At 39.8% G+C, this 25,455-nt stretch overlaps 1 protein-coding gene across 1 annotated transcript; it reads left to right on the top strand.

Moving 5' to 3' along the window:
• The first annotated feature begins 1,123 nt into the window (after nucleotides 1-1,123).
• On the top strand, nucleotides 1,124-25,094 carry LOC104218897 (uncharacterized). Its single transcript, XM_070151790.1, has 5 exons — nucleotides 1,124-1,530; nucleotides 21,870-22,112; nucleotides 22,430-22,859; nucleotides 23,194-23,595; nucleotides 23,706-25,094. The coding sequence occupies exons 1-5, from the start codon at nucleotides 1,124-1,126 to the stop codon at nucleotides 23,829-23,831; spliced, it is 1,608 nt and encodes a 535-aa protein (XP_070007891.1). The 3' UTR covers nucleotides 23,832-25,094.
• Nucleotides 25,095-25,455: the final 361 nt, after the last annotated feature.

Raw genomic sequence — 25,455 nt, 5'->3', positions numbered from 1 at the left:
CATGAAATATAGTAGTCATTGCCCTCATATAAGTTGCCCCGGCATTCTTCAAACCAAATGGCATTACCCGGTAGTAATAAATTCCCCATGGCGTGATGAACGCCGTTTTTTCTGCATCTTCTTCATCTATTAGAATCTGATGATACCCAGCATAGCAATCCATAAAGGATCCAATCTCGCGCTTGGCACAATTATCGATCAAAAGGTGGATATTGGGTAGTGGGAAGTTATCCTTCGGACTTGCTTTGTTGAGATTGTGGTAATCGACGCATACTCTGATCTTACCGTCCTTTTTCGGTACAGGCACGACATTAGCCAACCAAACAGGATATCGGGTGACCCGGATAACCTTTGCATCCAACTGTTTGGTACTTCTTCTTTAATCTTCACGCTCATATCAGTTTTGAATTTCCTCAACTTTTGCTTGACAGGAGGGAACGTTGGATCCGTGGGCAATTTGTGGACCACTAAATCAGTGCTTAAACCCGGCATGTCGTCATATGACCATGCAAAAACATCTTTGTACTCGATGAGTGCTTCGATTAACTCCTTCCGGATTTTTGGCTCGAGGTGGACACTTATTTTAGTCTCTCAGAAATTGTCTGTGTCCCCTAAATTGATGACTTCTGTGTCATTCAAATTGGGTTTGGGTTTTTCTTCGAAGTGAATTAACTCCTTACTAATCTCTTCGAAGGCTTTATCCTCATCATCATATTCTGATTCGTAATCACAATCTACTTCTTGAACTAACATTTTGGAATCAGATTGATTTTTAAGACTGGGTTGAGGATTCCTTATGCATGTCATGTCATTAGAACCAGCGTAAAAAGAACTGTATAGAAAAGAAAACAAAAACAAAAGGAAACCCATCAAGAATGATGAAGAAAGGAAAATTGTATTTCATTGGTGATAAAAGATAACAAGGTTTGCACACTCAAACAGACTGAAAAAAAAAATCTGGATTACAACCCTAGAATAATCCGTACAAACTTAAAGGAAAATCAAAGCAAACTACCAAGACTCCTTCCGAGTAGGGAGAGGAGTAGCCTTCCAATTATTAAGCTTTGTTTCTAGCCCGACAAATTGCACTTCCGCGTTGCTAGAACCCTCTCCAATTTCCACCATGTTCACACTGTCGAACAACTTCTCAAATCTTTCAATCAACTCCTTGTCAGGATTAATCGAAGAACTGGAAATTGTTGTCACTGGGCGACTCCTTGTACCGGACTTGACAAATAATCTGGAAAGACGTAGGACCAGCTTTGGAAGGACCCATGTCCTCTGTTTCAATTTCCTGGCTCTTTTTATGTCTGCGGATGTGGGCTTGAATCCTAGACCAAATGTTCCCAAGTTTTCAGGAGGAGACACGGGCTATATGATGCCTTGCAGATCTGACCCTAAACCCTTTCCTGGTACAAAACCATTCTTCAGCATTTCATATGCTACCATGACTGATGCAGCGTTTATCTTCGGACTTGGGATACACTTCCCTTCTGGAACTTTCTTGACTGACATTGCGTTAGAAACTTGGTAGACCCATGGACCCTTGTCATCTTCCATTTCAATGAACGGCACAATGGTGTTGCTGTGAGCGCACAAATTATCTTCGTCGTGCACAACTATTTCCTGTCTGTCCCATTCAAACTTGACCATCTGATGGAGTGTTGATGGTACTGCTTTAGCGACATGAATCCACGGTCGCCCTAATAGCAAATTGTAGGAAATAGCTATATCCAGCACTTGGAATTCCATTGTGAATTCTACTGGACCTATGGTCAGTTCCAACATTATGTCCCCGACTGAGTCTTTGCCTCCGCCATCAAATCCCCGCACACAGATATTGTTCATATGGATCCTCTCATCTTCTACTTGCAGCTTTCTTAGAGTGGAGAGAGGACAGATGTTCGCACTTGAACCATTGTCAAGCAATACCCGGGTAATCGCGGTATCCTCGCATTTCACTATCAAGTAAAGGGCTTTGTTATACTCAGTACCCTCTACCGGTAATTCATCATCGGAAAAAGTGACTCTGTTTACTTCAAAAATCTTGTTGGCTATCTTTTCCAGATGGTTTACCGAGATCTTGTCGGGAACATGGGCCTCATTCAAGATTTTCATCAGGGATTGGCGGTGCTCATCTGAATGGATTAGCAACGAGAGTAATGAGATCTGAGCGGGCGTTTTCCTCAACAGCTCTACAATAGAATAGTCATGCACTTTCATTTTCCTCAAAAATTCCTCTGCCTCTTCTTTAGTTACAGCTTTCTTTACCGGCGTTGAATTATCTTTAGCTCTTCTTAACTCCTCGGGAGTAAAACACCTTCCTGAGCGAGTCAAACCTTGCGCTTCACAAACTTCTTCTTTGACTTCTTTCCCCTTGTAAATCACCATCACCCGTTAATAATTCCAAGGAACAGCCTTGCTGTTGATTACTGGAAGCTGAGTTACTAGTTTTATAATAACAGGCTCTGTGCGAGCACCCTTCACGACCACAACAGGTTTACTTGCGACCCCTGGCACTGCCACTTTAACTTTCTTTGGTTTCACTGCAACAATGATTGACGACCCTCTCTCGGCTACCACAGATGGCTTATCATCTACCCCTCTCAACTGGACCACTAATTTCCCACTGGTTACTTTTTCCTTTGAGTTGGCTTTGCTGGAACGGATCATCATTACCGTCTGTGAGGGCTTCCTGGGCTCCCACTCTTTGTGTATCAACTCAATCATATGTGTTTCATAGTGAGATGGCAGTGGATTCCGATTGATATTTGGTGCTTCTGGGGCTTGAACCTCGATCCGATGAGTATCAATAAGCTCTTGCACAACTGTTTTTAGTTTCCAACACTTCTCTGTATCATGCCCAGGGGCCCCTGAACAGTACTCACAACTCACCGAGTGGTCAAGATTTCTAGGGGGAGGATTTGGCATTTTACGCTCAATTGGATTCAACATGCCCCACTGCCTCAACCTGTGGAAAAGACTGGTATATGATTCCCCCAGTGGAGTGAAAGTCTTTTGCTTCTGTGACCTCTCATTATTGAGGTCTTGGTTTGGTCGGAAACCTATTTCGGGGGGATTTCTGTAGTCCCTTGGGGGTGGATATGTGTTTTGTGGAGCTAGGTATGGATTTTGTGGAGTCGGCGTACGCCATTGTGTGTGTGTCGGGGTTTGGGTATAGGCGTGTGCATGATGGACGGAAAAATGGGGATCTGGAGGTGGGTAGTAGTGCTGTGGAGGGCTATATGAAGTGTGGGGGTAATTTTGGTGGTAGGGTCGTGATTGGATATAGTAGGGTGACGGGCCTCTAGATCCGAACCAGGCTCTGGACTCAACAGTCGTGACATCTTCTTTCTTTTTTTTCCCAAGTACACCCCCGATGCCGCTTTGAATGGCCTGGGTGGTTGCCTTGATCGTTGAATAACTCATGATCTTATTGGACTTGAGCCCCTCCTCGACCATGCCTCCCATTTTTACCACCTCATTAAAATATTTGCCAATTGCGGACACTAGATAACCAAAGTAGGTCGGCTCCAAATCCTGCAAAAGTAATCAACCATCTCTCTCTCTTTCATTGGGGGATCTACCCTTGCTGCTTGCTCCCTCCACCGGAAACCATATTCTCTAAAGCTTTCACTGTGCTTCTTTTCCAGTTTGGCCAGGGACAGTCGGTCCGGAATGATCTCAAGATTATATTGAAAGTGACAAGCGAATGCTTGGGCCAAATCGTCCCATGTGTACCACCTGCTATGATCTTGTCTAGTGTACCATTCTAACGCTGATCCACTCAAACTTTGGCTGAAATATGCCATCAGTAATTCATCTCTTCCGTCTGCTCCCCTCATCTTGCTACAAAAACCTCTCAGATGAGCCACCGGATCACCATGTCCATTGTACAAGTCGAATTTGGGCATTTTGAACCCCGCCGGTAGTTGTACATTTGGGAACAAACACAGGTCTTTGTAAGCTACACTTACCTGACCTCCTAGCCCTCTCATATCCCTGAAGGATTGTTTTATGCTTTTCATTTTTCTGAACATCTCTTCCTATTCAGGATTTCTGGCCGGTTTTTCTACTTTCCCCGGTAGGTCAGAATGTGGATCATATGGATAGGTTTCGGGCGCTTTGAAGGTGAGCTCGGGGGGTAATACTGGTGGTCCTGAGCTTGGAACACAGGTTCACTCGGGGATTTATGGAGTGCAGCTGGTGGAGATACCACAAAGACATGGGTGATTGGTGGAGGAGGGTATGGAATTGATTTTGGTGGTGGAGCTTGTGGCGTATGAGAAGTAGTGCCATGGTAGTGTTGATAAATGGGAAAACCTGGATCGGTGGCGGGATGATCCTAAGACTGAGCTAATAGTGGGGTAAAAGCAGGGTTAGCAGGGAAGCTGGCAGTGATTGCCCTTTGGACCAGGCCTGGTACATTTCGGCCATCTGTTGCTTCAGCATGAGCATCTCCTCTTTCATTTTATTGACGTCCAACTCCTCTACCTCAACACTAGTGTCGACATCTGGGATAGACATGATTTTTGGTATTGGTCCCTTTGATCTGGTTTGGTAATGATAATGTGCCAGTATCCTCTAAATAAACTATCTGCTTGAATTCTCTGGATTACAACAAACTTGTTAGTTTTTAGAGTTTAACACATATGTAATTACACGTTGGGATGCAATGCACCTAGGCAATTAACCATTTCTATCATGCATTTGCTTCGGTTGCGTGCGTCATTCCGGCCTCTCATAATTGTGCCCCTTCTTTTAAGCTTCTTTTATTCTATCCTTCTTTATTTATTTTTCAGTTTTCCCCTTTTTCTTTTTTAGTAGTGGTCGAATCCTATAGAGATTGCCTACGTATCATGTCCCCGCATGAATCAGATCGTGCGTAGTTCTGTCAGATAAGTGCGCAAGTAAATAAAACATTTTTTGGGATTTTTAGCTTTTATAAAACAGATGCTTCGATTACACAGACTCAATATCAACAAACTTCAAAAGACCAACAGACTCTAATGCAAAGACGACAAACAGACTCCGAAATCAAGCTATCATACTCTAAAGAAGTGCAGACTCGGAACAGCAGGAAAAATGCAAACCCAACATGACTCAGACTCTGACAGAAAAGGAAATACATATTCAAACAGAAAATTATGAGTACATCAATGCTCCGGGTGTCCGTGGGACATCATTCGGTCTCTCCACGGGCCTATGTGCGAGATCCCTTTGAAGTCAGTCCAAGTTGTTCATTATTTGTTTAACAAAGGTCATCACTGCCGCAAAGAATGTAGTGCGGGTCATACCCTTACAAATGTGGCACTTCATAATGATGTAATCAGGGATGTTTCTAATTCTCTCTCTTATGACGCCTTTCTCTCGTAACAAACGCCCAATCTGCTGGGCCCTGGCTTCCAAAGTTTGCTCGGCCGCATGGTTTTGTTCTTGAAGTTGTTGCAAGTCTATTTCTAACTGCGCCAATGTCGTGTGACAGTGTTCCCTTTCAACCTTGAAGTCTTTTTCCTGTTTGATCATTTTGTTTCTCGTGGCTATGACCCTTTTCTTCAACCCCGTGACCTCATCGTCGTACCTTTCTCTCAACTGCTTAACCAGGCATACCCGTTCATCTGCATTTTTGGCTAATTGTTTTTGAGCCCCGGCCAGTTCACTTTCTGCTTTGTTCAAATAGAAACTATAGTTACTCACTTTCTGCCTTAGGTTAGCTACGAGCTTTTCATCTCTGTTACTTCGAACGGGAATTTCTGTCGCTACTTTCAGTTTCTGAATTTGAGCTCGGAGGGCCTCATTTTCTTTGGCTAGCCTTTTCTTTTCACCCTCATCCGCCACTACTTGTACGCCATTCTCGAATTGAAGGTCTTTAACTTGCTTTTCCAACTTTCCTATTGTGGCCATGTACTCGTTTTCTTTAGCCAACCAAGCCCACAGTTCTTGTGACGCCTTGACGAACTCCTGGAGATGGGGTCTTTTGGCCAGTCTCCCAAACTCGATTTCTCTCCTATACCAAGCGAAGTATCTTGGCGAAACTTCACCTTTGGACCGATCACGTACACATGTATTTGATGTTAAGTATTGACACTCGCTCCAAATTTGTCGGACTGCTGCTTCATGAAATTGTCCGTTAGGCCTGATCTCGACCACTTGGCCGCTAAGATCTTCATCTTTCGGAACTATTTGGCATCTCCCAACTGCCTCAATACTCGATACGGGGCATAGGGCTGAATACTCCTGAGTCCCATCAAAAGGAAATGGGGTCCAGTGGCTGGCATATATATGATTTCATCCACAGGCAACCATCCAAATGTCGATTCTATTTGGCTTGCAGTGACGGGACGGAGACGTGCCATCCATTCTGTGACCCCTTCTGGTAAGCTGATTCTGTCAACCCTCGTAGAAAATTCCTTTATGCTTGTTTTCTCTGTCGACTCATAACTCATAAATTGAGGACGGCGACATAGGTGTTCGATCATCCACATCTGCAGCAACACATTGCACCCCTCAAAAAAGTTTTCCCCGGCTTTGTAGGCTGTGAGAGAGCAGAAGATTTCAGCTACTATCATGGGTGCGAGGGTGCTGTTGGCCTGAGTAAGTAAAGTGCTGACAACCCCCAGAAACTCGTATGTCAATGTTCCCGTCTTTTCTAGGAAATACCAGGAGTCCCAAAAAGGCTACCATGAATGCAAAACACCTATGTTCTTCCCACTTAGGGCGGTTTCCTTTGCTACATATTTTGTTTTTCGGCTTGTTGAACCCCCTATGTGGCCATATCTGTTGTATATAAACCGCAAAGTACAAAACCCAGCTGCCAAGTCTGGGTTGTGGACCCCCTGCTTATTTTCAAAGAGTCTAGGAACCTGTGCACGGCTACGGCCCTTGGAGAAATTAGGTACTGGTGTCTCAGAGGAACCTTGGGACCCCCGATGTATCCGGCTATTTTTTCCAATGTTGGGGTAAGTTCAAAATCTGAGAAATGAAATACATTGTGAGTCGGGTCCCAGAATGCGGTCAAGGCCTTTTTGATATCTCCCCTAGGATTAATCTTCAACAATCCAGTGAGGCCTCCCAGGTATAGCTTGACCGTGTCGCGCCCTGATTCGCCCAAGTCATTCCACCACATGTGCAACTCCAAAGGGATCTTGTTCATAATTGTTACGTGTAAATTCTAACTTGTGCTCATTCTGCACATTTATTAGGGTGGTTAAGCAAAAATCACGATTCAATTAACTCAAAGACAACATGGACACTTTTCTCTTCTTTTGTTTTCATTTAAAATAAAACCCGGTTCTACCAATACGGCCTTTCAACACCTTGGGGTCGAAGATTTTAAGGCTATGTCGGCTAACCGGTGAAAGCCTTGAAAAAAAGATGACCACAGGCGGCTGTTCTTGCAAAAATAGCCTTTCGGTGCCCTTTTAGGGACATTCGGCTAATCCTAACAAGAATGGCATCACCCTAATTATTTTTAAATAAAAACTTTGTTCTTTTGGCTATTTTTGCAAAAAGTGAAGTTGGACCCGATGGGGGTTGCCTACGTTTCACACCCTGTGAGAATCAAACTGGCGTAGTTCGGGCCGATAAAACAAACTTCTTTTGAAAACAAGACTCTTTTTTATTGGCAAATAAAACTATTTTTTCATAAACAAAACTTTTTTTATCTTGTTCTCTTTTTCTCTCAAAAATTCGGCAGAGTTTCGACACTAATTGGACATTGATTTTTTTCAAAACAGGCGATTAACTCTCTTTAACCCTCGTACCTCTATCTCTCTTTCCTCAAAATAAAAGTCGGTCAGCATGCAAGTCCGAAGCAAACAAATGCACAAGTAGCAAGTAAGATGCATGAGGATGGTCTTTTGTCATTTTTGGTACACCTGTCCTAGACAGACACAACCCCTGTGTTGAGCCTCCAAAGTCAAATGCACGTGATGCAAACAAACGTTCCTACTAGGGATCCGGCATGAAGCTGAGTTATTCTAGGTTAGTAACCTGGGGTATTTGTTCTAGACTGTGTACCCGAGCGGACAACTCGAGTCGAGGAGGGGGCTACGTACCGGGAACCAAAAGGCCATCCGGCTTAGTAACTTGTCCGAACCTCTTTCTTATTTCAAGGTATGACAATAACAGAATAGGGAGTCTCGACCAGCGAGCACATCTCCGAAGATGAGAAGAGAAGGGTTTCGTAACAGTTTATATACAGTTCAGATAATATCAAAGCGGTAAAAGCATCACTTAGCACATTAGGCCCAAACATGTAAAAAATCAGATAAAACAAGCCAATTATAACAATTATTTAAAGCTCGAATTCTGAACCCTGAACTAGAGATTCTGGGTGTTGTCCCCAGCAGAGTTGCCAAAGCTGTCACACCTCCTTTATACCTGCGCCCGCAGGGGCGTAGGGGAGTTTTTCCAATTAAAGGACAATCGAAACATGATTTATTATTTAATTCAGAGTCGCCACTTGGGAGATTTATGGTGTCCCAAGTCATCGGTTGAATCCCGAATCGAGGAAAAGATTGACTCTGTATTATAGTCTGCGAACCAAAAATCCGGATAAGGAATTCTGTTAACCCGGGAGAAGGTGTTAGGCATTCCCGAGTTTTGTGGTTCTAGCACGGTCGCTCAAATGTCATATTTGGCTTATTTATCTGATTTTAATACATGTTGAACCTATGTGCAAATTTTAACTTTTTACCGCTTTTATTATTATTATTTTAATGAGAATTGTAACGTCGTGAAAACACATCTCGAACCACGTCACATCAATGCACCCGTGGTTATTGACACATTTCGACTCTGTTGAGATTTGGATTTGGGTCACATAAATGTGCACCCGAGTTTAAGAAAGTAAATTATTAAAAGCGCGTCTAAAATGACTAGCGCGTTATTATCTTTGGGGAGGGCCATGAAATTCACTAAACGGCTCATCCCGAATTCTAAATGTTTCATTTTAACCATTTATTAAGGGCCCCGCAATTTATGTATTTTTGTTTGGCGAGGCTCGTCTCATTTATTATTTAAAAGGCAAACCTAAAAGCGACTATGATTTGCTATTTTTATTTTGTCTCTAAAAAAATAAGAAAAGGCCCTAATTAATTAATATGTCAACAACCTTACTATGAGAAAGGTTGCCTCCAACATTGGGCCTACAAGGACGTTTGCAGCCCAACGAGCCCGGGGTTCGAGCCTGGACGGGAACATCGCAACACGAATTTAGGCAGCCCAATCAGCTCCAAACAAATCATCTGATGACCCAGACCCAAACAGTACTTTATTTATGTTATCAGTACTGAACTAGTACTCAAATAACTTGGTATTTTAAACTATTGGGATACGGAAGTGAATTATATGAAATCCGGATTTGTTTGAACTTGTTTTTACAATTATTGAAACGAATCAATGCTTAAGAGCTGTCATGAAAGAAATAAACTAACACTAGCCACTTTAATGATCCACGATTTCCTAATAGAACTGCTGAAGGACACATTGATACTAAAAATCATTCAAGCCTATTTTATAACTACTGAAATTAAACATTCAAGGTAGGCCTTTTAACTAAGGTTCTAAAAGAACTACTGAAATCAAGTCACACTATACAGCCTGGTCATATTTAAATTACCTGTTGAGAATGAAACAAAACAGCCACTCCAGGTTTTATCTTATACTACGCTAAACGGATTCACAAAGGTCTTTAACACGAGATTCACTATGACTAGTCATGAACTACTCTGTACCGTGAATTTGGCTACAACCAGTACTCAACAGGTGCAAGAATCAGCTAACAAGGAATTAACTACAATTGGCGATTTACTAGGAAAACCAATCCAAGAAAACTAAGCTATAATAGTCTATAATCCAGTTATTGCATAGACCAGTTCAATCCAGCCAACGCAACTATAAACAAGAGTCTAAACATCCTTAACGAACAAAATGTTCAAATATACAAATCAGAAACTGAATTAAATTAAAATCTTCAGGCTTCAATTTCAAGTTCATCCTTTACATTTCAGCTTCACAATTATTGAAGTCAAGCTGTGTACCTGGAATTGGAACAGAAATAAAGCAGAAGAAAGATCAGTAGCAACAGCAATACAACAGCAATTCACAGCAGCAATTTGAAGTTCCAAACAGCCACAAACAGACTCAACCGAGCTTGAGTCAAGCCAAGATTCTACTACAAAACTGATCTTTTAAACTCTCAGAAACTGACTTTAAGCTTTCAAAATTAGTTCCAAAAACTGACTGCCTTTCAAAAGAACTCTCAAAAACTCTCTGAACTCCTCAGAATATTGTTCAAAGACTGACCAAACTCTCCAGTCTTTAAGCTTTAGAAACTGATTTTCAAGACCCTCTCTAACTGATTAAAGACTCTCAAAAGTGATCTCTCCAACTTGAAGCAGAGAATTTTAAAACTGTTTATGATTCTCAGGGAGCTGGACTACTGGCTGAGATTTTGACAAGTTAATTAAGGTAATGAGACAGTAAAAGCTCTCTCAACTCTCTTCCTTAAGGTCTCCTTCCATTCTAAGGTCTGGCCTGTATTTTATACCCTAAGATAGACCCCTTTTCCAGCCTGTTTTAACACTTAAATCATTAAGAAATGTATTTCTTCCATCATATTCCCTGACAGCCACTACTAAGTGTCTAATTTCATTATTTAATTCAAAGGTGTATGGGCAATGCTATATTTTAATCAATTCCTTTTAAGCCTCCACATACCATTATGTTTTGTTCCCCACTAACTATTAAACAAATGTTTATTTAATGGTACACTAGTACTTAGTGGACAGAACACTCAAACTACCCATTTCTTCAAGTTTTCAATTCCCAAATTTCCCCCATGGAACCCCTGTGATTACGTCTTTCAGCTATAACCAATTCTTAAGAAAGAAACCTAATCACCGATTAACTAAAGCTGAATTTAAACACAAGTTCAATTCCCTCGGACCCCAAACTCAAACAGAACCACAGTCAAATTCAAACCACTAAACTCACACGACAATTAAACTCAGATCAGAACGAACAGTATTGCAACCAAGATGAAGGGTTTAAGGATTCAGGGAATAGACTAACTATATTCACAACTCTAAACTAAACAAAAATGAATGAAATAATGTAACATACTAGACGAAAATAAACTGAATTTATATGTAAAATGATGAACAACAAGAACAGGGAGCCAAACATCTCAGAAAATGAGACCATTTGAACCAGTTATACTAGTAACCAATTACAGGACTAGACACAGTTTTTGTACAAGAACATTACGGACACTGACTTTTACAACCAAACTAAAGGACAAACACACTCAATCGATTCAACATATGCCGATCAACCACATGAGAAAAAAAACTGGACCAGAAAAAGGGTCCGAAAGAGAAAAGAGAAATGAATCGAAAAGATGATGAAACACAATGAAGCTTAAGCAGATAAACAACAACAAAAGAAAAAGGAAAACAAAAGAAATACCTCGAAATTTCAGACCAAACCCAATCCGTTTCAGTCGACACTTCGTCTTGAAATTTTGAAACCAAAACGGACCTTAATCGAGTGTTCTCGACTGAGAACACTCGACTAAAGTCGGTTAAAACCTCAAATTTTTAACTCCGTACATAGTCTCAAGTTTGGTTCTTTTAGGGTTTGCCTTCGATTTGAAATTCAAAAGGCTCTAACAAGATTCGGACAGAACTGGAGTGGGATTTGGGACGAGGGTAGCTAGGTGGTTCAGTGGTGCAACTTTGGGGTCAAACGGATGAACTAGGGTTTTGGGACTGATCTTCGATTGAAGATTCGAAGCGTATGGTACTGATTCGAAGAAAATTAATTCGGGATTTGGAAAGAGGATGTCGTGGGGAGGCTGTGGAGTAATTTTGGGGCTGTTTGGACCACCGGGGGCGGAGGGTTCGTTTGGTCTCTAAGGCTTAGAGACGAAGAGGTGAGGGGGGGTTTGGCTTGGGGGCGGGGTATGGTTTGGACTTATATATGTGGGGAAGTGATTTGATCCTAGCCGTTAGATCAATTGAGATCGACGGCTTGGATCAACTCACTTAAAGAGACGGTGTCGTTTCGTTTACCTCGAGACCGGATCGGTCTTTGGATGGGAATGGGTCGGGGCATGGGGGCGATTTGCGGCCGTTGGATTAAATGAAATGAACGGCCTGGATCGACAGGCTTTAAACGGCGTCGTTTCTTCGATGTTGGGGGTGGACTGGACCATTCGATCTTAGGAGATCGACGGTTCAGATTGAACATGTCCATACGACATCGTTTGGTTGGCTCGGTCGATTGGGCCAGATAGGGGTGATTTGGGCTGGTTTTTTGGTGGGTTGGGTGTTTGGGCTTGGGAAATTAATTAAATTGGCCCAGATTTATTTCCTTCCTCTTTTCTTTTTATTTTCTTCCTAAATTATTTTCTAAAATTATAAACCAAGTTAACTTATTAAAAATACTAATTATCTTTTAATAACATTTATCACATATAATTAAATGCCAATTAACAATAAAATCACACAATTCAACATTAAATGCAAAGTACATATTTTTTTATGATTTTTCCATTTTCGTAAAACAAGTTACTTAATTAATCTTTTTTGCAAAAATTAAATCCTAAATGCACATGCAACATGTAATTTTTGTATTTTTCATTAATCAAAACAAAATAAACATGCTCAGCAATTAACCAAAAACGCCACGAAAAATCTCAAAATTGCACACAAAGGAAAATTGTCTTATTTTGAATCTCTAGGAGTAATTCTCATAGGGTAAAAATCACGTGCTCACAGTCCCAAATAAAGTATCTGACTTCTTTCTCCCTGACCTTCTTGTATGCATGCGCTTCAACCCACTTAGAAAAATATTCAGTCATAAATGAGATAAATTGAGCCTTACCTGGTGCCCATGAAAGAGGGCCGATCATGTCCATTCCCCATTTCATGAATGGCCATGGCGACTAGACCGAATGCAACAGTTTCCCGGGTTGGTGAATCATCGGAGCATATCTTTGGCACTTATTGCATTTTCGTACGAACTCTTTTGCATTCTTTTCCATGTCGATTTAGTAATAGTCGGCTCTGATCACCATTTGAACCAATGATTCGGCGCATGAATGATTTCCGCAGGTGCCCTCATGAACTTCCCTCAGAATATACTCGGTATCTCCCCGTCCTAGACAAATCGCTAGCGGGCAATTGAACATTCTTCTGAACAAGGTTCCATCCTCGGACAAGCTAAACCTGGCTGCTTTGTGCGTAGGGCCCTCGATTCTTTTGGATCTGATGGAAGTTTCTCGGTATTCAAATACTCTACGTATTTATTTCTACAATCTCAGGTTAAGCTTGTAGAGTTTATTTCAGCGTGACCTTCTTCTACTACCAACCTCATAAGTTGTATGACAGCCCCTGTGTTGAGCTCGTCATCTTCGACCGACGACCCTAAGTTTGCAAGGGCATTGGCGTCACTATTTTGATCTCGAGCTGCAAAGTCCAATCTTTGAACAGATGTAATGTTACCCGTAACTTATCTAGGTACCTTTGCATTCATTCTTCTCTGACTTCGACCATTCTGTTAACTTGGTTCACCACAAGGAGGGAGACACACTTAGCTTTGATCACCTCCACCCCCAAGTTTTTATCCAGTTCGAAACCTACAAACATGGCTTCATATTCGGCCTCGTTGTTAGTCAATTTCACAGTTCTAATGGATTGTCTAACTATATTGCGTGTGGGTGGCTTCAGTACGATGCCAAGTCCGGACCCCTTTGCTTTCAAGGCACCGTCCGTAAAGAGGGTCTAGATTCCCAAAGACATCCCCGAGTTTACCAACAACTCTCTTTCGACTTCGGGTATTGGGGCCGGTGTAAAGTTGTCCATGAAATCTGCCAAAATTTGAGATTTAATGGCTGACCGGGGTTGATATTCAATATCGTAACCGCTGATTTCCATGGGCCATTTGGCTAATCATCCCGAGATTTTGGGTTTATGCATTATATTTTGCAATGGCTACGTTGTCACAACACATATAGGATGGCACTAAAAATATGATCTCAGTTTCCTAGAGGCACTTAGAAAAGCAAGTGCCAATTTTCTAGGTGAGGGAATATCTAGTTTCGGCCTCACCTAAGGTGCTGCTAACATCATAAATTAGAAATTACTTACCTTGTTCTTTCCTAACTAGGACTCCACTTACCGCTATTTCCAATACTGCCAAATACAAGTATAGTGATTCACCTGCCCTCGGTGTGTGAAGAAATGGCGGGCTCGATAGATATTGCTTAAGTTCTTCTAAGGCCCGTTAGCTTTCTGTGGTCCATGTGAAGTTGTTTTTCTTCTTCAGTAACGAGAAAAACCGATGGCTCTTATCGGAAGAACTCGAGATTAATCGCCCCAGGACGGCAATGCGCCCGATTAGCCTTTGTATAGCCTTCACATTATCCACTACTGTGATATCCTCGATAGCTTTGATCTTGTCGGGGTTGATCTCAATTCCTCGATTGGACACCATGAACCCGAGAAATTTAAAAGATCCGACTCCGACGCACTTTTCTGGATTCAGCTTTATGTTATACTTTTTCAATATACTGAAGGTTTCATGCAAATGATTTTAATGGTCCTCTACTCGCAGGAACTTAACTAACATATCGTCAATGTAAACTTCCATGGATTTTCCTATTTGTTCTTCGAATATTCGGTTTATTGGGCGTTGGTAAGTGGCACCGTCATTTGCTAATCCAAATGGCACTACGTTATAGCAGTATGTGCCATGCTTAGTGATGAAGGAGGTCTTTGTTTGATCATTCGGGTTCATTTGTATTTGGTTGTTCTCGGAGTAGGCATCGAGAAAATTGAGGATCTCATGGCCAGCCATGGCAACGATCATGCGATCTATTTTAGGCAAAGGGAAAGAGTCTTTGGGGTATGCCTTATTTAAATCTTTGTAATCCACACACATTCTTAGTTTGTTCCCTTTTTTAGGAACTACTACTACGTTTGCTAACTATTCTGGGTATTTGACCTCCTGGATGTACCTTATTTTAAAGAGTTTAGTTACCTCGTCATTGATGAAAGCATGCTTGATCTCGAACTGGGGTCTCCTTTTCTGCTTGACCGAATCAAATTTCGGGTCCAGGCTCAACTTGTAAGTAGTGATTTCCGGCGAGATTCCTCTTATATCGAGATGGGACCAAACAAAACAATCCATGTTAGCTATAAGAAATTGAATGAGTTTTTTCCTGAGCTCTGGAGTTAACCCCGTGCCTAGGAATACATTTTGATCGGGCAAATATTCGATCAGTACGGACTGCTCCAACTCTTCGACCATTGATTTGGTAGCGTCAGAATCATCGGGAACAATAAAGGATCGAGGAACCCCGTAATCATCGTCTTCATCAGTCCCCTGCTTGTCCAGTTAGGTCGAGGCTGGCATCAGTGATTACTATTTAGTTTCCTATTTTTCTTTCGAACTTGACTATTTTATCGACGAGAGTGTTGATATCGTAATTACTTCATCGACGGCAAACATCTCATTTGCGGTGGGTTGCTCCCCATAGACCGTATTAATGCCTTCTGGTGTTGGAAATTTTAATACCTAGTGAAGGATCGAGGGCACAGCCCTCATGTTGTGGATCCATGATCTCTTGAATAAGGCGTTGTACCTCATGTCCCCTTCGATTACATAAAGCTTGGTCTCCTGGGTGGTTCCCACTACGTTTACCGGTAATGTTATTTATCCCTTAGTAGTTTCTCAAGCCATGTTGAATCCATTTAGCACTCGGGCCACAGGCACGATTTGGTCTTGTAGGCAGAGTTGCTCTACGATCCTCGATCAAATGATGTTGGCCGAGCTACTTGGATGAATTAACACACGTTTAACTCGAGTTTTATTCATGAGTACAGATATTACCAGTGCATCATTATACGGCTGCATAATTCCTTCTGCTTCTTCGTCGTTGAAAGATAAAGTTCCTTCTGGTATGTAATCTCGGGTTAGTTTTTCCCTTGTGATTGATACTTTGGTGCGCTTTAACATTGGACCTTGAGGAACACCGACCCCTCCGATGATCTGTGAATGACGTGTTGAGGTTCGTCTTGCTTATTTTGTTTATTGGAATCCCTGTTCTGAAATGATTCTTGGCCCGTCGCTCAAAATTTCTCGAAGGTTCCCATTGTTGAATAACTGGGCTACCTCTTCTCTCAATTGTCGACAATCTTCCATTATGTGGCCATGAGTGCCATGATATTTGCATATTTTGTTGGGATCTTTTTGGGCTGGATCAGTTTGTAAAGGCCGAGACCATTTGATATATTTCATGTGTCTGATAGACAATACGATGGCAGTCGCATCAACATTTAAGTTTTACTCTGATAATCGTGGTGCCTCTTTAGGTCCGATAGGTCTGTCGAATTCGTTCTTGCTCATGAGCCCTCGAGAGCTTTGGCCTCGATCACTTCTCCTTTCATTTTGTACAGAATTTTACCCAGATCTGATGCTCCTACAATCTCTATTATACGACTGATATCAGTCTCTATTCAACCTCGGTTCTCGGTCAACATCCCTCTTGATTCTATCGACGGGTCTGATAGGATAAATGGACCCGGAAGGAGCCCAAGTTGATCGTCTTCGACCCTAATCTTTGATTGATACCAATTATGCATATTGGCCCAAGTAACAGCCGAGTATTCTATAAATTATACTTCAATTGTTGTGAAGCCACTAAGCTTCGATCATTGAGTACTTGAGTGAAAGCTTGAACAGTCCAATCATCAGCGACCGGTGGCAAGTCCATCCATTCCATTTGGAATCAAAACACGAATTCTCTGAGCATTTTGTTGTCCTTCTGCCTTACCTTGAAAAGATCTGACTTCCTGGTTTCGACCTTGATGGCCCCGGCGTGTGCCTTTACAAAAGAATCTACAAGCATAGCAAATAAGTCAATAGAATTAGGTGATAATTATGGTACCATATCATAGCTCCCTTTGACAGGGTCTCTCCAATTTCTTTAGCAAGATAGATTCGATCTCATCAGCTTCTAGATCATTCCCTTTGATAGCACATGTGTAAGAGATGACGTGCTCATTAGGACCGGTCATTCCATTGTACTTAGGAATCTCGGGCATGCAAAACTTCTTGGGGATTGACTTCGGAGCCACGCTGGGGGAGAAAGGTTTTTGTACGAACTTTTTGGAGTCCAGTCCCATCAATATTGGCGGTGCCCTCGGGATTTGATTGACCCTGGAGTTGTAAGTTTCCACCTTTTTGTTGTTCTTCGATCTTCTTTTCCCCCGACTCAATTCAATTTGCCAGTTCTTCGAGCATCTTCATGATTGCGGGATTGGTCTCTGATTCTTTCTCATTCAATTTCCTTCAAACCGATTCGACCCCATGAACAACCTCCTAGGATTGCTTGGGCTTGATCCTACTCGGTGGGTGATTTTGGTTTTGGAGTTGGGGTATTGCTGCCTGTTGAGCCTACAACATTTCAAAAATCACCCGTAGGTTGATCCTGCCATCTTCGCCGCCATGAGTGCTTTGAGCGACTGATCGAACATCCCCACGGATGCTTCCCTCGGGATCGACAGCCAAATTTACGTTAATGGCTACATGTAGGGGTGTTCAAAACCGAACCGAAACCGAAACTTAATGGCTTATTAGTATCAGGTTAACAGCTTAACGGACGGGGAACGGATTGAATATTTTTTGTTAATGGCTTATCGGTTTGGTGGCGGATTATTCAATTTTCTTAACGGATAATCCGTTAACCCGTTAAGAATATATATATAATTTATTTTTATTAATATATATATATTAAATATCAAAAACCCTTCCACTTCCAGTACTCTATCTCTAACGCCTAATTCCTAAATAATCAGAAACCCTAACACCTAAATTTCAACCATCATGTATGTGTACCTTACTGTATGATCTCTCTCTGCAATTTGAATGGTTTAGTTGAATGGATATTCAGTAGCATATGATCTTAAATCAATAAGGAAACAATAGTCTTTTCCTCCATTGAAACATTACTAGGCTACTTGTATAATGTTGTTGTATGTAATGAATAAGGAAATGTTGTTTTCTCATGTTTGATGATTATGATCGCTCTTCAATGCATATAAATAATGACTGGTACGGTGATTCCCATCCATATTCTTGCTTTTCTATGTGATGAAGTTGGTAGCCATTGCTTCATCTTTTCACTCTACAACATATGACACACTAAATCATTCTTACGTAGGATTTAACAGACATGTATGTCTGCACTCAACGTGTAATTTTCTATTCTGAATTTGTATGTTAGGCGGTCAGCAAACAATTAATGCATGCAATATAGATTGAATTAGGTCGATAAATCGCCTGATAACCGCCCGATAAGAGCTAAACCGATACCAATCTGCTCGATATCTTATCGGGTGGCTAGCGGATTAATACATTTAAAAGCCGATAACTATTAAGCCAAATCGTTAAGAGTAATTAACAGGCCCAATCCGCCCGATAAATAGCCAGCTATATGTGAGTTGACTTCAATTGGATCTACAACCGGAACTCCATCGAGGCCTACCGGGAGTACATCGTTCCCTGGTGCTATGTTATCATTTTCGCCGTAGTGACTGAAATCATTGTCAACGTGTAGGAGTGCTGACTGAGAGTTCGACATTTTGGTCCTGAAATCAAAGATGCTTCAAAGAACAAGTGTAAAAATAGTGTGTGTTATGAAAGTTTGTATCAGGTAATCACTATTATCCTTAGTCTCACGGTGGACGCCAAACTGTTTATCCTTAAAATTGGATAACAATTAAATTTGTACACGATTTTAAGGATACGTGATATAACTTGATACAAATTAAGAAGACAGATTAATATTGAAATTAACGATAAGAAAATAAATGCAAACCACAAAATTGAATAGCCTTAGCCTCCAAGTTTGATCACCCTCGGGCCAAGAAATGTCAGCTAGTGCTAGAACTGAACAACAAGATGATAAGAACTAGAAATGATCAGTATATTGTTTTCTTTTTCATGTTACAATGTGTCCTACAAATTATCATATCTACATCCCCTCCCCCCCCCCTATAGGGGTGTTCTACTTTTGGTATAATTCTATACAAGGTAAAAAATCTCATGATTTGCTAATTAAACGGCCTCTTCTTGATACGTGCCGAGATTTCTGTCGTGATCCTCGACCGATTGCGGATATTTTGGCTTTTTATTATTTGGCTCGATAAGTTTCTCTCGATCTTGCTCGGTTTCTGGGTCACGAGCTCGACGATCTAATTTTACGCCTTGGTTCGATATAACCCGACCTCGAGCTTTGACCTGCCATGTTTCAGCCTCGATTAATCAAACAATGGACAATCCGGTTTCGACCGTATCTTGAAGTTATAAGCTACCCTTATCATGTTTTCTTTGCTAGATTTTTTGTAATTTTACTTATTTCTTTTTAATGGAGTTAATGAGGCAACGACATTAACATGCGCAACACGTAGAATGATCCCACGTATTACTAGCACGGAGACATGATTTTGTCCTTCAATTATCCTCGCCAAAATCGACCTTTTTGTAGTGGGTAAGAATCCTGTATCATTTGAGTAATTGAACTTGTAGTTTGGAGAAAAGATCGTGTGAAAGAAAAGTACTACTCTTAATTCTTTTCTCCAGTACAAGCAAACATTTCAAATTACAACAACATATACGGTATAATTTTACAAATGGGATCTGAGGAAAGTAATGTATATGCATACCTTATCTCTATCTTATAAAGGTCAATATTTTAAAAGGCATTTTCGGGACGATCCATAGGGCGAGGCGCACCAAAAATGCCTCGAGGCGAGGGTGTGGGGTGAAAGTCTCAAGAGGCGTATGTATGCCCAGGCGTTCGGGGCGTACGTCCGAGCGTTTGGGCGCGTTTTTGTATTAAGGCGCAAGTCCTAGAGACTTTTTCAAATTAAAATAAAATTTATTGAATATGTCCTTCATATAATACCCAAATTCTCAAAAGTCAGCTTGTAATTAGTCAAAAGTTTTAAAAAGGAACTGAAATGTATTAAATTTAAAAGTCAAGACCTTTTTTTATTGATTAAAGCCCTAATCTATGGTCTTTCCCAATTCTTTATCTTGCATGCTAATCTGTTAATATCTCCCTAAGCAACGAATATTTAATTTTTTTTACAAATATAAAGAGAACTTCATTCTCCTTCATAGCAACAAGTTCAAAGTTCAAGTTGTAGGTTAGTCATCCTTTTTGTTCTTCCAAGTAGAAAACTTTATTCTTTTCGACTCAAGTTAATTGTACTTGTAGGCAACGTATAATAGATTGTTTTGACTAATTTTCTGTGGGGATGGAGCATATCTATCTATATATATATATATATATATATATATATATATATATGTATGTATGTATGTATATTTATAGTTTTCTTTAATTTTTATGCAATTTTACCTGTTTATAGATATTTACTATAATTATATTATTTTATAAAATATTAAAAATTAAATACTTATGGGGCTTACGCCTCGTGCCTCGGAACTTCCTCATTGAGACATATATAAAACATCTCTGTTTTACGCTCATCTTTTAAAACACTGATAAAGATAAAAAAAATGTTTGTAATATACCTTCGGCTCAAATAATATTCCTTTTGCTTTTCAAATAGAATAATAATAATGTGATCCTATAAAAGAAAATTAGATGGAGTATTGAATAAGAGATATACTACGATTTAAAAGCATGAAAGCGTTGAATAAGAGATATGCTAAGATTTAAAAGCACGAAAGCACACCTAAGCATTAATTCTTGTTGGGCTTCACCATTGGGCCACCTCAATAGCCCAACATAAATGTTCAATATGAAATGTAAAAATTGCATGGACCAACTTATTTGGTCGTTCCCTTTTAACTCATACCCGTTTTATTTTTTCGTTTGCATCCTTATCCATATTTTTGTTAAAATTATTTTAAAAAGACGATTATACCCTTCTTTAATAAAAGACTATTGATAATTTGCATGACAAAAACTTAAGCATGTCTAGGCTGAAGTTTTAACAAATGAACTAAAAACCTTTAGCTTATATAGACTGAAGTTTCGGATAAAACTCAGGACAAGACTGTAGACTGCAATACAAAACTTCAGCATATTTTGGTATGAAATTTTAGCAAATGAACTAAATAACTTCAGCATGCATTAGCAAAAACTCTTTAGAAAATTACATACTGCAAAAGACAAAAATTTAGCATGTTTAGTCTGAAGCTTTAGCAAATGAACTAAAAAACTTAAGTATATTTTGTCTTAAATTTTAGCAAATGAACTAAATAACTTCAACATGCATTAGCAAAAACTCATTAGAAAATTACATACTGCAAGACAAAAAATTAAGCATGTTTAGTTTGAAGTTTTAGCAAATGAACTAAAAAAACTTAAGCATATTTAGTTTGGAGTTTTAGCAAATGAACTAAAAAATTTAAGCATGTTTAGTCTGAAGTTTTAGCAAATGAACTACTTCAGCATGTTTAGACTGAAGTTTCGGATTAAACTCATGACAAAACTGTAGACTGTAGGATATATAACTTCAGCATGCATTAGCATGAAGTTTTAGCTTCAATGTGAAACAGGTTCACGTTATATTAGCATGAAATTTTAGCTTCAACATGAAACAACTTCATGCAAGTGCGATTCTGAAGATGAATCTGGATAAGTTTCTAATTTTTTGATAAAGCTGCTGAGATGAGAGAAGGAGATCTTTTTTTATGAATGAGGTTGCACATCACGCGATTAATACGTGATGCAGATTTTATATCTTATCAGGGGTATAACTATCATATTATTACAAATTTTTTGTCAGTTGGCTACCAAATCAATAATTTTAAAAAATAAGGTACAAATTAAAAGGGTACGACTGCAAATCACTGTATGAAACGGGGACCCATATTTCTTGGGTTGGGCTTACTGCGTTTGGCGGGTCAAAATTCAGCAGCGGAGAGAGTAAACTGAGAGCGGCTGAGCAACCAGAATTCGCCGCCGTGAAGATCATGTTTGCAATAAAGAAACGCATTCGAGACTCTTCCCTCAAGTTTTGGAGCTTCAATTTCATCCTTTCCAATATCAATGTCGTCTCAAGGTACACATTTATAGCCAACTTCCTACTTAGGGTTTTTAGTTAGTTGTATACAGAACTTATATAGCTTCCTAATAAGAACAGGAATTCTTCATTTTCAATTGGAAATGTTTTTTTTTATCTTACTCTTGATAAGGATGAATGATCAATACCCAAATAAAATTAAAAACACAGTTTGAATTGAGGCTATTCAACATTTTCAGCTTTGGCCAATGCTATGGGTTGTTATAAATTGGTGAAAACCCTTTTCTTTACATTTTCTGTAAGTTTTTTCTAGGCATTTGTAATTTATCCGCTGATTGATTTTTTTTTAAATGCAGGGAAACTGTTCCAAATTGTGCATATTTGCCTAAAGCAACTTCCTTCATGCGTTTTTTTAGTCATGTCACCTCCTTAATGTCCAGAAACTATCATCAAATGAGATTATCATATCAAGATCCTGCAATGAATGCTTTGATATTGCCAGGTTCATTAAATTTTTGGTCTCGTGAGACTGTTTTGAAATGGTTTCATGCTAGACGGTTCTCTAGTCCATCCATAGAGCTGAATACAGAGAAAGGAGTCGTCAGATTTAGATTTGGTCAAGAAATTGGAAAAAGTGGTGGTCAGACAAAGGCAAAGCATGTGGTGAAGAAGTTTAAAATGTCTAAAAAAGCAAAACTGAATGAACTCAGACTTTACAGACTGAAGGCAAAGAAGAAAATGAGATCTCCAAATCCTGAAATTAGGATCAGATACAAACTTGAGAAGGTCAGAGCTATTAAGGGTGATGGTATCCACGTTTAATATATGCTGAGCAGAATGTTTTGCCTCTACTCATAATATTTTTTCCAGGATAATTTTACCAAGCATTTGAATGGTCTTCTGTTGTCATGACATACGCGTATATTTCTGAAAAAACATTTGAGAAAATGAAACTTTGTATGTCATTATTTTTTGACAATTATCTTGCTTGCTCTAATTTCTGATTCTGATATCTCTGAGAAAAAGTAGCTTTGGCATGTTTGCCAAAACTGTATCACTTTCTTTTGCAATGGTCCAAACTGATGAACCGCATGTTGGTTATTGCATATATATATTGTAGGCAAAACGAAAGGAAGCTTGGTTAATTGAGAAACTGAGAAAATTTGAGGTACCCAAAGCTCCGGATGAACCGCATGATCCTGAAATTTTAACTGAAGAAGAGAAGTTTTACTTAAAGCGCACTGGTGAGAAAAAGAAAAATTATGTACCGGTTGGAAGGCGAGGAGTATTTGGAGGGGTTGTTTTGAATATGCATCTTCACTGGAAGAAACATGAGACTGTTAAGGTTGTATGCAAGCCTTGCAAGCCTGGGCAGGTTCATGAATATGCTGCAGAGCTGACTCGGTTGAGCAGAGGCATTGTTATTGACATTAAACCAGACAACACCATAATATTCTATCGTGGAAAGAACTATGTTCAACCAGAAGTTATGTCTCCTCCAAATACTCTATCTAAAGACAAGGTGATATATGCATTTTTCTTGTGATGTCGTGCTTGATTCAGCCTGTATGTGAAAATTAAAAGAATTTTTTATTCAATAGAGGATTTATTATTGGCTTTATAAAACTGCAGGCCTTGGAAAAGTATCGATATGAGCAGTCATTGGAGCATACAAGTCAATTCATTGAGAAAATGGAGAAAGAGCTGGAAGAGTATCATGAATATCTTGCCCGGAAGAGAAAAGAAGAAAAGAGTTGAAGCTGACGGTTTGAAGTTAACTTTTGAAGTATAGATTACAAATAACAACAACAACAACAACAAACCCAGTTTGATCCTAACAGGTAAATGTTTCTACCTCTCCAGGCAAGTAATACAAATTGTTAAATTGTTAATTACTTAAAGTTGTTACCAAAGCTTATTGCCGGTTGTGTCTTTTGATTATCCTAGCACTTTCCGTAGTTGAGATGAAAAGTGCGAATGACCAATAGGAGGGAACTGAAAGAGGAAGGAAGGAATCATTTACCTTGTACCCCAAGAGCTAGGTGGGGAGTTCTTGGAGTGAAGGATGTCGAGGGTCTATTTGGAAACAGCCTCTCTACCCCAGGGTAGGGGTAAGGTCTGCGTACACACTACCCTCCCCAGACCCCACTAGTGAGATTATACTGGGTTGCTGTTGTTGTTGTTGTTGTTGTTGGTAGCAAATAAAAAGAGACCGAGTTAACTTTTCAACCCCTCAGAAGTTGAATGAAAGGAGTAGGATCTCTCTGTAACTCTCATCAGTCATCTGTTCATGTGCGGAAAAAATTGGAAAGCCTCGATACACCAGCCCCATTGAAATCCTTTAGCCAAGCATGGTACAATGGTACATACTTACTTCTTCGTGCTTACTGCTGAGTGCTGATAACCAGCTTGAATCATGGATAGATTTGTGGATGTTATGTCAAGTAAAAGAGTGTTTGTCTGGAAATATGTCAGCAGAATTGGTCGACAAATTTTCTATATTGATTGAAGGAGTTAAGCTGGGGAAATTTAATGGTAACAAGGCTTGTCAGTGAAAATTAAAGGTAAAACTTCATGTTCTCATGTCGCAATATGAGTGAACTTCATCTGTGAATTCTCTGATTGGCTGATATAGTCTTTACCATTCAACCTATTTCCTGGTGTTACGTTGCAAAGGGTTCATTTTAACAAGCAATCGAAAAGCAAAGACACTGTAAAATGTGTTGCAATCAGTTCAAATGCTTGTGCATTTAACTTCTCTGATGGTCAGCGCAGCCTTCTCCTTTTAACTCAGTTTTCGGATTGAGTATTCTTGCTTGTATTCAGATAATTTTTTAATGGAAGATTCAGCTAATAGCTCCCCTGAAGAGCTATCAAATCCATTGAAGCTTTCTTTCACACTTATTGTTTGCGGTTTAAGTATGTCGGGACAGTGCTTACTGTCCTTGTAACTTCGTCTGTGTTTCTACTGGTTGATATTTATTGGAAATTATAGAATAGATACAACTTACCCCTTCATAAGGGCAGGTCTTGCAGATTTATAGACTAATGTTACTTCCACAGCTGATCTGTACATAGTGTGTTGGCCTTTATTCATCTGACGGAGTTATAAATTGGCGAGTGTAATGGATTCAGACGACATATATAATCATCTGAGGATGGAGTCGTTTTTTCATCGATTATTTGCACAACAACTTCAATTTTATGTCCAAAAATAACAGAACCGAGACTGGCCTGAACTATTTCTGATCGAGTGGAAGCCAACAAAATCATTAAGTATTCCGAGAATCAGTATCTTCTTATATCATATAAAACTACTGAATCATTCTTGCTTCTCTTTTCTTATTGTTCTCCAAATATAAACGTTGAGTTATTTACTACT

Source organism: Nicotiana sylvestris, chromosome 1, assembly GCF_000393655.2.
Source record: "Nicotiana sylvestris chromosome 1, ASM39365v2, whole genome shotgun sequence".
NCBI lineage: Eukaryota > Viridiplantae > Streptophyta > Magnoliopsida > Solanales > Solanaceae > Nicotiana > Nicotiana sylvestris.
This window is presented reverse-complemented; position numbering and strand designations above follow the sequence as displayed.

Bases quoted from the DNA above. Each gene is read 5' to 3' on its own strand.
- LOC104218897 (XM_070151790.1), top strand. From the start codon at position 1,124: ATGTTCACACTGTCGAACAACTTCTCAAATCTTTCAATCAACTCCTTG. The intron at 1,531-21,869 runs GTAGACCCATGG...TTAAAAAATAAG, and splicing joins GACATTGCGTTAGAAACTTG to GTACAAATTAAAAGGGTACG. The intron at 22,860-23,193 runs GTCAGAGCTATT...TATATATTGTAG, and splicing joins TCAGATACAAACTTGAGAAG to GCAAAACGAAAGGAAGCTTG.